This window comes from Chlorocebus sabaeus, chromosome 22, assembly GCF_047675955.1.
Source record: "Chlorocebus sabaeus isolate Y175 chromosome 22, mChlSab1.0.hap1, whole genome shotgun sequence".
NCBI classification, from domain to species: domain Eukaryota; kingdom Metazoa; phylum Chordata; class Mammalia; order Primates; family Cercopithecidae; genus Chlorocebus; species Chlorocebus sabaeus.
The window spans coordinates 3861491-3875288 of NC_132925.1; the positions used below are offsets into that span (position 1 = coordinate 3861491).

A 13798-nucleotide genomic window follows, 5' to 3' on the forward strand; every position below is an offset into this window, starting at 1 on the left:
CACATCCTTTCCCTACTGTAGTTTTTCTTCTGCCACTCTAATTCACTTAGTTAATATAACACTCCTTACACATTTCAGCACAGTGACTTTTTCTCAATGTTCTGTTCCTCTTGGGAATTAATAAAGTGCTCTCTCTTCAAGAATAATAATTTGACCCCTGAAATTGATCAGCACTCATACTCAAGAAGACATTCACACAGACTTGCAAGTTCCAAAGAAAATGAACAAATTTGATTTGCAATACACACAATAAAAAGTGAATTTAAAGCAAAGAAGGGCTACTGGTTAAGTATTGATAAAACAAATGCACAGCACTTACCTGGAATAAGCTGGGACAGAAATAGGTGATTTGGGGATAAGCTGAGGAGTGATATTATGACCAAAAAAGGAACATGTTTCCATTTCATCTTTGTCCCTTCCTTGCATTACACCCAGCCAGTGATAGATATGTGTTATCTGGGGAGATTAAAAAAAACAAAATTATTATTTTGTAATGGTTAGCTATGTTGAGAGATAATTATTTTGTGAAATATTGCAGTTCAAATAGATTTGAAATGTCATTTTTTGAAATGAAACATAATTAAAATTATTACATTACTAAAATGAATTGTACAGAATATATTTCATGATTCACATTTCAAACAAATGTGGTACTTATTAATTTTGAAAACTCATTTTTAAGTTACATGTTAATCATAAATGATTCCTTGGTTTTCTCTGTTTTTTAGAGAATGCCAGATAAGTGATTTTTACTTTGATTCCCCACCAATTTAGTTGGAACACTCTCATCACATTTAGAAAACACTGAAGTTAATCATTCATTAAACAAATATTTACAACCAATTTATAATGAGTCAAGCACTATGCTGCTTTGGGGATATAGCAGAAAAAAACTTGCTCTTCACCCAGGTGCATAAACAACTTGAGGCCACTTTAATTTTGTGAATTCACAAACAGATTTTAAAAATTACTAAGTGGTCTATTCTGAATATGACAGAGAAACATAAGATAGTATCCTCGTAAAAAACAAAGCTTATAATATTTGGGGACTTTTTAAGAGATAATAACAAATGACAGCATAAAGCTACAAAAATATATGCAAATAACTGGTTAATTAATTTTGCCAGGGAGACTGGACCAAGCTTACAGGGAAGAAGTGGCATTTTGAGATATGAGATAATATCCAGTAAGTGGAAAATAAAACAATACTATTTAGAAACAACAATAGAACCAAATTTTCAAAGTAAGATGGTATGTAGATACATAAATTTCATGGTACATTTATTTATATATAAATTTTATCATAGGTAGATAGACGACAGGTTGATAGGTAGATACAGATATATTCCCATGATATAAAGATGTATTTAGGCTACTATAAGGACAGTAGTTTTTTGGCTGGATGATGGGGTTTGCCAGAATGTAATGTGATAGGGAACTTAAAAATAAATAGGGCAAGTAATGTAGGTAATGAGGAGCCACCACAGATTTTAATAATAGATTATAAAATGATCTAAATAATTTAGAAGATAACTCTGGTGGGAATATACAAGTATACTTGGCAGCACTCGGCAAATTTTAGATTTGAGAGTTGAGAAGTGGAAAGACTTAATCTTTTAATAATACTTTTACTATTTAGTCAAAAATAGATAAACAAATCTAGTACTATATAAAAAGCAATTTGTCCACCCCTACGAAGTTCTAACAGTTATTTTTGTGACACTCAGAATAACAAATTGAAGAAACGTTACCAATTTATTATTGTAGGTTAACTGGACATAGCTATTTTGTCTATTTGAGTTGAGCTGTCCTTATTTTATGACTTATCAATGCAGAGTTAATTGCTAAGTTTTCCCCTAGCAAAGCTGTCTAATCCTCTTGCCAGACAGCTACAATCACCTGACTTGACTTTAGATATTTGGAGATTATTTCCTCTCTCTAACATTCTCTGTAAGCAACTTTGATGTGAGCTAGAACCTTGCCTCAAAAAATATACTTGGTTACTGTAGTTTCATATTTATTCCCTGACTTCTTTGTCTTGGGGTTAATGTTCTTGTAACTCTCCTTATCCTAGCATATCACTCATCACTGATATTATATAACTACATTATAAACCTAAATTAATATTTTTACTCTTTAAACTATGCAGTTATTAGTTTGTCCAAAAGCTCTTTTACAGGGTTATCCACTGAATGTTATGGCTTATGATCACGCTTGTCAGCGAAGTATAAATGATTTGTTCCTCCAGAGAAAATGTATAAGTATACTGTGTACTGCTCATTTCTGCTTGCCCAGCTTTTGATATAATAGTTGTCCTATATCTTCTTGGTTTCTGCTTGCCTAAGGAGTTTCTCAGATTCCTCTTCTCTCTAGTTGATTACTGAGTGTCCTAGACATAGAGTCCTGTTTGGAATAAACCCTAGACCTCTGATTTATTATTTTTTTTATTTTTATTTTTGAGACGGAGTCTCGCTCTGCCGCCCAGGCTGGAGTGAGCGGCGCCATCTTGGTTCACTGCAAGCTCCGCCCCCCGGGTTCCCGCCATTCTCCTGCCTCAGCCTCCCGAGGAGCTGGGACCACAGGCGCCACCACCACGCCTGGCTAGTGTTTTGTATTTTTTCAGTAGAGACGGGGTTTCACCGTGTTCTCTGGGTGGTCTCGATCTCCTGACCTCGTGATCCGCCCATCTTGGCCTCGCAAAGTGCTGGGATTACAGGATTGAGCCACTGCGCCCGGCCTAGACCTCTAATTTCTTAAATGCGTATAAGCAGTTGTATCTTAGCTCTTGACGTATATAAAAACATGTATGAATCTCAAGGCTATTTAGAACTTTATTACTTAAAAATTTAGAAGGCTTATATTTGTTAAGTGATATTTTTGTATCTGTGGCTAATTACATTTTAACTGTCATTTATTAATAGCTATATATAGCTTGTTTGTAGCAGGCAGCTATTGATAAAATAAAGAGTCTAATCAAACATGCACATAAGAAAATAAACCTGAAAGTACAAACACTTATTATAATTGATTGAATCCCCCCAAGTTATGTTATTCAACAGGCAGATATTATTTCAAATATGTGTAAGGCACTATGATTAATATTCCTCAAATAAATTTTCATGATCTAGGACTAGTTCTGTGAATTTATGTAGTACATAGCTAAAAACATAATATGATTTTTAAGGTAGTACCCACAAATCAGAAATGGGAATTGCATTATTAGCTATTGTACATATATCACTTCAGTACTTTGAAGTTTTTCGTTTGCTTTTAATAGATTTTACTTTTTACAATAGCTTTAGGTTTAGAGGAAAACTGAGTGGAAGGTACAGAGATTTCTCATTAACTTCCTTCCCTGACACTATTCCATTTCCTGACACTATTCCATTCCCTGCCCTTGCATAGCCTCTCCCGTTGGCAACCCCCATCAGAATGTTGCATTTGTTAACAATTGATCAACCTACATTGACACCATTATCACCCAAAGTCCATAGTTTACATTAAGGTTTACTGTTGGTATTGTGCATTTTATGGGTTTGAACAAATGTATGTGACACAAACATCATAGTATCATACAGAATAGTTTCGCTTCCCTAAAAATCCTTTGTGCTTCATCTATTCATCCCTCCTCTTTCTGAACCCTTAGAAACTGCTGATCTCTTTGTAATCTCCATAGTTCTGCCTTTCTTGGAATGTCGTATAGGCATAACCATAGAGTATACAGCCTTTTAAAATTGGCTATATATGTCTTTCACTTAGTAATTAATATAAATTTAAGTTTCCTCCATGTTTTTTCTTTTCATATCTTGATAGCTAATGTCTTTTCAGCACTGAATAACATTCCATTGTCTGGATGTACCATGGTTTCTTTATCCATTTACCTATTGAAGGACATCTTGATTTCTTCCAAACTCTGGCAATTCTGAATAAAGCTGGAGAAAATATCCATTTGCAGATTTTTGTGTGGAGGTAAGTTTTAAACACATCTGGTAAATAATAAATAGTGTGATTGCTTAATTATATGGTAAGACGATGCTTATTATTGCAAGAAACTGCCAAATTGTCTTTCAAAGTGGTTATACCATTTGTCTGTCCACTAGTAATGAGTAAGATTTCTTGTTGCTCAACATCCTTGCTAGTAGCTGGTGTTATCAGTGTTCTAGGTTTTGGCCATTCTAGTAGGCATGCAGTGGTACATAATGTTTTAAATTTACATATCCTTGTTGGCATGATGTGAAACATCTTTTTAGTGGCTTATTTATCATCTCATTATCATCTTTTGAGATATTTGTTAAGTCTTTTTTCTCACTGTTGAGTTTAAGAGTTTTTATTTATTTATTTATTTTTGAGATAGTGTCTTGCTCTGTCACCCAGATTGGAGTACAGTGGTGCCATCTTGGCTCACTGCAACCTCCGCCTCCCAGGCTCAAGTAATCCTCCCAACTCAGCCTCCCAAGTAGCTGGGACAACAGAAGTGCACCACCACACCTGGCTAAATTTTTGTATTTTTTGTAGAGCTAGGATTTTACCATGTTGCCCTGCCCACGCTAGCCTTGAACTCCTGAGCACAAGTGATCTGCCCGCTTTGGCCTCCCAAAGTGCTGGGATTACAGGTGTGAGCCACCGCACCTGGCCTTTTGTTTTGTTTACTTTTACTGTATGTTTTGAATAACAGTCTTTTATCAGATATGTCTTTTGCAAATATTTTCTTCCAGTGTGTGGCTTATTTTTCTCTTGACAGTATCTTTCACAGAGTAGAAATTTTTAATTTTAATAAAGTTCAAACGATCATTTATTTCTCAATACTTTGAATATTCGGTCTTTAGGAATCCTCTCTCAATATGAAAGTCCCCTAAGTTAGGATATAACCTTATTAGCAAACACACTAACCCCTATTTAAAACCACACCTTTGACATATTAACAATAAAATAATTGATTTTAGTGAAGAACGTGATATAACCATATTTGTATGTTCTCTCAGTATTAAAAATAGTTAATTCAACAAGAAAAAGCACTACACCTTTGAATACCCTATGAACACCTTTCCCATGGATGTGTACACAGAGTGCCTATTTTTAGAATACTAAGAATGTATGCACATATGGCTTTGAACTAAGGAAACTAACACTATATAAGAAAAGACAAAGATTTGCAACATACTTTTCTGAAAATGTGTGATTACCAAATTGTTTAGGGTAATTCAAATGCCTAAAATATGATTTACTTGTAAGTGTAAGTGTATGGAAGTAATATAACCAGTGTTTTAGAATCAGAGTGTAAATTCAAATTGTTCCACTGTGAATCCTAGCTCACCACTCAGATAATTGTTTGACTCACATCAAACAGTTTAAACTCTCTTAGACTCATCTTTCGAAGTGTAAAATGTGAAGAAGAATAGCCACATCATTGGGTGAGATGTGTGTAGAGTGCTTATAAAAATGCCTGCTCTTGGCCAGGCACGGTGGCTCACGCCTGTAATCCCAGCACTTTGGGAGGCCGAGGTGGGCGGATCACGAGGTCAGGAGATGGAGACCACCCTGGCTAACACGGTGAAACCTCATCTCTACTAAAAATAGAAGAAAAAAAAAAATGAGCCGGGCGTGGTGGCGGCACCTGTGGTCCCAGCTCCTCAGGAGGCTGAGGCAGGAGAATGGCGGGAACCCGGGGGCGGAGCTTGCAGTGAGCCAAGATGGCGCCGCTCACTCCAGCCTGGGCCACAGAACAAGACTCCATGTCCAAAAAAGGAAGAAAAAAAAAAAAATGCCTGCTCCATTTCCTGATATCTACTAATATTGACATCAACATTATCACCAACTTCAAATAGCATCTGATGAAATTCCTCCAGGGTAAGTGACAGAACCAGTTGTGTATTTGTATTTGCACACTGCTTCATATTAGAATAGTATTGGCTTAGGTCTAATTTGCAAAAAATTAGAGGCTTGGATTATTTTAATGAACTTTATTGAAATTTAATATATTTATAAGATAATCTCATTTTAAGGGTGCAGTTCAATTTTGACAAATGTATAGAACCATGCAAACTCCACCACAATCAAGATATAGATCCTTTCCACAGGGATCTTAATTTTAAAAACTAATATGTATATATGCTGTTCATATGCACATGTTGCTAATGTTTATTTTCAAGTAATATATTTACTAATACGTTGATCCATTTCCTGCTAATAGGAGGGTTATTTTTCTCAAACGTTTCAGAATATATTTTAGGAGAATCCTGTTCCATGGACTATTAATAAAATTTCTTAGAAAGTAAAAAATGTTTCATAAGTAATTAATTTAGGTTACTGCATATTTCAACAAAGTCAAAAACACGGATTTTGTATTACATAAGAGAGCACTGACATTTCCTAAATTTATCAGTGCACTGCACCTATTTCCTCTTCTGAAACTCTTCAGCCTAGGTGGCTCTCTTCTTTTCTTCTATATTTGGAAGGACAGAAACTATTAAAGGGTTTCCTTGTTATGAACCAGAATTGGTTTTCCTTTAAGCCATGCTACTTTCTTTTGTCTTCATTTCCAGGTAAAAAGAAAAAGTACTCTGAAAAACCAAACTACTGCAACCTCTGACTCCAGTGCTGCTGAGATCAGCCTGAGAAGTGTCTCAGCCTCCTAAGCAGCTAGGACTACAGGTGTGCACCACCACATTTGGCTTTCTTTTTCTTTGTACCTTTTTTTGTGTGTGTGTGGATACAGAGCCTGTCTATGTTGCCCCAAGATGGTCTTGAACTTCTGGCCTCAAGATCCTCCTGATTTGGCCTCCAAAAGTGTTGGGATTACAAGCATGAGCCACTGGACTTGGCCTCTGTCCTAGTCTTTAATAAAGAGAATAACCGTGGCTTGTAAAGTAAATTGCTATGCCTAAAGATTGCCTGTCCTTGTGAGATAAACAACAAGAAAAGGACAGTTTCATTGTGGATTTCGCATGTAACAGAGGAATCACTCAGCAATCTACAAATTAGTAAAGGAGATATTCTTCCTCTTTACATGAGATAGACTATAGCTTGGTCTACCCAAATAGGTCTGTAGTCATAGAGCTCATGTAGGAAAATCCATCACCCAAAATCAATCTCTATTTAAATCAATCTTTGTAATGTTCTAGAGTATTGTGAAAATCAAGAATGCAAAGTTTAGTTTTTAGGAGAGTTATAAATACATGAATAATAAACATTTTTGAACATCTAATCTATGGAGAGCTCTGTGCCAGGCAGTGAAAAGTCAAATATGTGTGAAATAAATATACTCTCTTCATGTCAGAGGAGTAAATAATTTATTACACATGAATGACAAAAATAAAAAGGATTTAGTTGGTGACACAAGGAAGTAGTCAAGGTGGGAAGAGGATCAGGCTTGAGCTAGGCTCTAAAGGGTCTGTTGAAGTTGCACAACTCCAGTATTGGGTAAAGATATTCAATGAAGGTATGTGTGATGTGTACCTAATTAAGGCTCCATGGAAGGCTTTTGTGTAAAGGTAAAAATAAATAATATGTGACGTATATGTAGCACTTCACAGTTTACCTATGAATTAATCTATTAAAGTATTATGTATTAATTATTATTAGGAAAATAAGTCACAAGATATTATCTTTCATATGAGGATGCAAGTTCAGAATCTTTAAGTTACTCATCTGCAAGAAAATACACAGTTAGCAAATAAAGTAAACTGGAACCAACTCTACTGTGTTTCTCACAACTATTGCAAAATGTCAGAGAATTAGAAGGTACTGAATGCAAGACTAAATTCCAGGCTTTTTCTTGTCAGTGGTTAATGGCATATGGGACGCTGAAGCTCAGCATACATTGTATAACTTGGAGATGAAAGTGACTCCAGACAAAGGAAACCATGTAGATGATTATTAGTATATTATATGAATGAATATGGTGAATAGAATCTTACATACAAGTCCAATTGGTGGAGAGAAAAAGTAGAAATAAACATTAACTATATTGCAAAAGAAAGGCAACAGTTTGGTGAGAAACAAGAGCACTGAAAGTTAAAAAAAAAAAATACATATGTCATACTGTTTCCAAAATCTCAAGCTAGGAAATGGAAAACTTAAGAAGTGTGTGTGTGCATGTGTGCATGCGTGTGTGTGTGTGTGTGTGTGTGTTATAAATGACTGAGTAATCTATACCTACTCTAGAGTTCTGTAGAATAAAAATGTGTGTATAAGTCTGCAGTTCACTTTACTGATAATTTGCTACTGCTTCTGTTTAGTTGGAAGTGCATTTCATGTATTTCACTTGAAATTTAAAAAGCCAAAAGTGTATAACACCTTCTAAAACTGCAGGATTAATACTTTCAAATAGACAAGGCAACCTGGACAAATTACTACCAAACTCTTTTTAACTTCGAGTACTGTCAAACCTCCTATAATAAATACATTATTTTAAAATGACATACACACAAAAAATAAAGTACATAAAGCACAGTTTTAAGTCTGAAATTAATTAAAACATTCTATTATTTTTCATGTATTAAAAAGTCTATAATTTGTTTATATTACATTTAGCTTAAGTACTTCACATATATTTAGAAAATTCTTTCCTCATAGAAACATGCAAATGCTTTACCTTTAGTCTGTTTAAATTATGCTAAACCCCAAACTATTACATCCTTTAAGGAAAGCATCAGTACTAACTTTCTGACTTCACTTATATACTTGGATTTGCTTTACAAAATGAGGCAAGAAAGGCAACTAGGAACAAAAGACTGTTGGAAAATAAGTTTAAAATTAAGACAGAATAAAATACATGAATAGAAAGTATAGGAGTGATGACAAGACAAAGACATCTTGAAAACTAGGCAACAGGGTTTAGCAGGAGTTGCAGAAGTAAGGATATTTGCAAGATTCTCTAATTTGTCACCTCATTTCCTAAAGGTTCCTTATACGTAGGCACAGCTACATGATGAATCACATCTGTTTTATTTGGGCAGATCATGGGTCTTATTTCCAATTAAGCTTCCATTCATTTCATGAAAGACTAATTAATTCTCATCACACTTCAGGACACAGAAAATTCTAAACACAGTGTGAGGAAACTCAGGGCACAGTGATAAACCTCAGGCTGTATATCACAAATGTGGTCATTTGAGATTCTTATTCTATATCCACATTATACTTAAGTACCTGATCGAGGCCAGATAAAGAGTCAAAGACTTCTTTTAAATGTAATCTGTAAGTACGCTTAAAATAGTACATCTATTAGTCTCATGTAGACAGATATGTTATCAATTAATAATACAGAGAAAAAAATAAGTAATCCGAAGCACACATCCTTTTAGAATCTTATACTTCAACCTACACCAAATTCAGGAAAAGTAGCATTTTGGCAAATAGAGCTAATGTTAATGCCATGGACCTGCTGTACTCCTAGACTCCCCAAAATTTTAACTTCTGGTTGTTTTGTGCATTTCATTGTGTTTAAAGACATTGCAATGTAATTGAATGCTAATCAATTACACTGAAAAAGTTTAAAAAGTAATACCAAATATCGGCAAAAATAAACCTTACCATCCTATTCTATGTACTTTATTATTTAATTTATTTTATTTTAATTTTTACCACCTCCCCCACTGCACAGTGGCTGCAGCAAGCCTCACCCTAGGAGAGTCTGAGCCCAGACCTGCCTAACCCTCTCTACCAGCCCTGGTAGCTCAATACAAAAGACATAAACTCTTGGGAGCTCTATGGCCCCCTCCATCACCTGAGATTTTAGGACAAGCTTAGATCCCCCTACTACAACCTCAGCTGGTATTCTCTTGAAAAAACCTCCTCCTGGAAGGAGGCCAACAAACTCAGGCCATTGCAGCAACTCATAACAAAACAACCCTGCTTCCAGGAAGGAGAGAGCAGCTCATTCCACTGCCTGCAACATCCTAGCTAACCAGAGGTCCTGAGCCTGTCCACGAGACAACTTCACTACTGGAACAACCAGCATTGGAGAAAGCCAGGACTAAGCCTATTTACAACCAAGGACTCTCACAGTCCACTTCACTCCCCAGTCACCTCCACCTGAGCAAGTGCTGGTGTTCAGGGCTGGGAGACATCTTCTTTGTACTTTAGGTTTTACTGTATTATCATCTTAGGATAATCATCATAAAGAAAGGATAAATAATTATTTGATCGCTACGAAATGAGAATCTGAAGTATAAGATGGCTTTTATAACCCTGCACGTGAAGTATTCAAAATACTGATTGACATCTTCAAATAAAGCACTAGATGAAGCCTGAAAAGAGTCAAACCAATAATCATTAAAAGTGCTACTTAATCTTTGATATCTGTTGAGCACATTAAAGCCAGTACTTTAACATGGTTTAAAGCAATAATTGTATGACTTTTGGATTAGATATTTTTAATATAGTGCATTCTTAGAATTCATAAATGCTTTTCAAGATTAAAATATAAAATCAATAAAACAGTAAGATGGCTGTCAACTGCTGGCTAGACCATGTTATCAAAATGATGAAAAAGCAGCTACATATAAAAATAAACCTAATGTTCTATCCACAGGGCATGATGAAGATAAACACTAGTTTCTCTAGTGTAGCTACCATAATCATTAAAGAATCAATGGCAAATTAAACTTACAAATCCTTAGGGGTGGGGGGCGGGAGAAAAAACACAGCAGTAAATGCAGAAAGGCTCAAATCAATTTTTCACCCTAAACATGTGAGGTTTATCAGTATTGCTAACATAAAGGCAAATGTAAAGACAGAAAAACGGAGATATTATCTCCTTTCACTTTAATTACAGGGTTGCCTCAGGCAGAATTAGTTTTCTGACTTGCTTAAAAAAAGATTGCATTCCTATATTAATAGAATTATTTAAATAATAAAGACATTTTAAAAAGATGATCTAATAAAAAGTAATGAAATACAGTCTATCCGAATTTTATTTTTTTCTTATTTTATGGCTAAAATTAAAACTGTCTACATCATGCATTATTTTTCCAAATGAATGTTCAAATTCAAGAAGATGATTCCTTAAAAGTGTACTCATGTACACCAAGACAGAAAGAAAGCAATTTTCAAACAAAAGCAATTTTCAAAATGCTGTGCTTACACCAGCTCAGGCAGATGAATTCTAGGCCCACTTGACCTTCAATCATATTGTTCATTTCATCATTCTGATGAAAATTAGTGGGACGCATGATGTCTGGTCATCCTAGCTAAAGTGAATTCAGTTACAGACACATCTTTCTGAACAATATCATCACTCAAGAAATGTAAGATGGAAGTACACATCAATAACATCACTGTTCTAATAAGTGTTGCCTCTGATGAGTTACATTTATCTTAGACTGATCACAAAAATAGAATAAAAAATGCCTGAACATGGGTTTGGTCGAAGAGAAGTTAAATATGAAGCTGGTCTGTCTTGACACAAGTTGAGAGGGAGAAGTGTAGAGTGGTAAGGAGAAAAGAGAGTGAGAGAACACAAGAATGAGAGAAAATTAGAGAAACACAACAGGTGTTTAGCAAACCTCTTTGGCTGGCCATTCCTGGAATTAACAACCATCGAAGTATACAGCAAGTGAAAACGTCACCTCCAGAATGTCCCTGCTTTTAGAGTGTGTTGCTGTGATCATTCTCTTCCCTCTATTTAGTCTAAATGGAAAAGAATGCCTGCTGATTGTTGTTTTCACTTTAGAGACCAAAACTTTAATTAAAACCAGCTACGATGTAAATTAAAGATAAAAATTCCACACTGTGCTAATTTTACATTTCAATAAATACCAATGTCTGATGAGGTTTTAAAAAAGTGCATTTAATGGGACGTGATGTCACTGTTAGAATAATTTCTCTAAACAAAAACATGAATATACCAAAATTACAGTAAACTGATGAATTTTGGACGTTTACATTTCATTTATTTAATAAATGTTATTTGAGAACTTGTTATGCACCATCCTAAGATACACAAATGAATGACCGTGCCTACCCAAGAAGAGTTTACAGTAGGGCAGAGGGAGACGATGGAGATAAGTTAAATACAGCGGTAATTTCTATTCATATAATGGTATAAACAGAGTGCTGTACTATCAGATCAAAGAGAGAATGAATGTTCACTTCATGCCAGAAGTGAACATTAGAGACGGAATTTGAAAGAACAGTAGTTGTTGACTGAGCCAGCAGAGTTCAGTACTGGAGAAGGAAATTCTAAACGAAAGCACCAACAGCACAAAGGCAGGAAGGAAAGAATCTTTATGTTTGAAAAACAATAGATGGTTTCATTTGGATGGGATTTCAGATAAATGTAAGTGGGAGGTCCTGACAGGAGATGAAGCTAAAAAAAGAAAATGAAGCAAAATGCAAATAGCTTTGTGTGAAAAACAGATATTTAAGCTTGAGAATGAACTGAACAAATGCAGTTTTTGACCAAAAGCTCTAGGAGCATGGACTTGAAGTGGAAAAGCTGGATGTCATGAGGTGGCAAAGGTCACTATTATAATATTTGAAATTCTATTTCCATGCCTGCCATGTAAAAATCACTAAATATTTGTTGAGTTAATGGAAGGATGAATGGAAACAGTAGTATGAACACAGACGTATATGCAACTGAACTAATATACTTGCAGAAGAGATGGAGTACAAACATAAAAGCTATAATATTCACAAAGTCTATGTGTTTGCAAAGATTACCTTTACCTTAGGCAAGAAATCACAGTAGATAAAAAAAATAGAGAATGCTTACAAAAACATTCTATTTACCAATATTTACCAGAGCAAAATGTACTCAGTTTTTCTTCATATTTGCTTTCATTTTGTACACAAATTAATTTCAAACACACTGCCTTGAATGTGTATGAAAACCTAAAATTAGTTCAATACTATTGGGAGAGGAGTCACAGGATCATTTTAAATGGATGTGACATTGAAATTAAAATCCATTATATGGGGTTGGAATTTTTAATGTCTGAATAACTATGTATTTTGCAGCTATTCATATTAAAGCGTGATATTAATTTCTAAGCCATGAGTAGACTGTCCATTAATACTTAAATGAGCTGCAAATTTTTAGATTGCTTAAGAGCAAATAGCTCTACAAATATCATTATTCTAGATGCATATACAGCCTAGTCAGTCTTAGCAATTGCCTTCCCCTATGTTGGGTTAGTTTATGAAGCTATAGCAGCAGGGTGAGGACAAAAGGAACAAGCATTAAATTTCAGACTGACGATTAAATAATGCTATAGTAAGAGAGACATTAATGAAGTAACAGAAGAGAAGGTCAAAAGTAATTTTCATATGTCAACATGCACAAAGACGTAACAAAAAGATTCACACACAAAAGGCTGTGCATGAAAGGTGGGGAAAATTTTTTCTGACTGTCAATTGTTTTGCGTGCATTCTAGAAGCCAAGGGTTTTTGAAAGGCTTTTAGCTTTAAACCATTCCATACTCCTTTGAATGTCCTCAGCAGGACCAGAAATGGAGGATTCAATTTTCAAAGATAATTGTGTCAGATAACTGTCTCGTGCCTTTTCAGCAAGAATCTGATAAACACCTAATTACTAACCAAGTGATTTCAGAGCTACACAGCTGGGCTGGTGAGAAGGCTACCGCAAAAGACTTGGTCATTCATCGTATCAAGATGAAAATGCAGTTGGATTGCAAATTAATTTAATTTATTTGACTAATGCAATTTTACCAACTATTATGAGGGAGAATTTATTATTTTAATGAAAGAGTATAAATTTCAACATTAAACCAATGAAGGCCACACAAATAACTTTGCACCATAACTCATCAGAAAAAATCTACTGGAACTAAAA

The 13798-nt window shown here is 34.9% G+C and overlaps 1 protein-coding gene across 4 annotated transcripts in view; it reads right to left on the reverse strand.

Moving 5' to 3' along the window:
- The window catches only part of ROBO1 (roundabout guidance receptor 1), a 1151566-nt gene that overhangs the window by 978036 nt on the left and 159732 nt on the right, over positions 1–13798 (reverse strand). For all 4 annotated transcript variants that reach the window (XM_073009653.1, XM_073009651.1, XM_073009652.1 and 1 more), the window contains exon 2: positions 320–456. In XM_073009653.1, the coding sequence (XP_072865754.1) occupies positions 320–407 (88 nt within the window). In that variant the 5' untranslated portion in view covers positions 408–456. The remainder of the gene's footprint in view (positions 1–319; positions 457–13798) is intronic.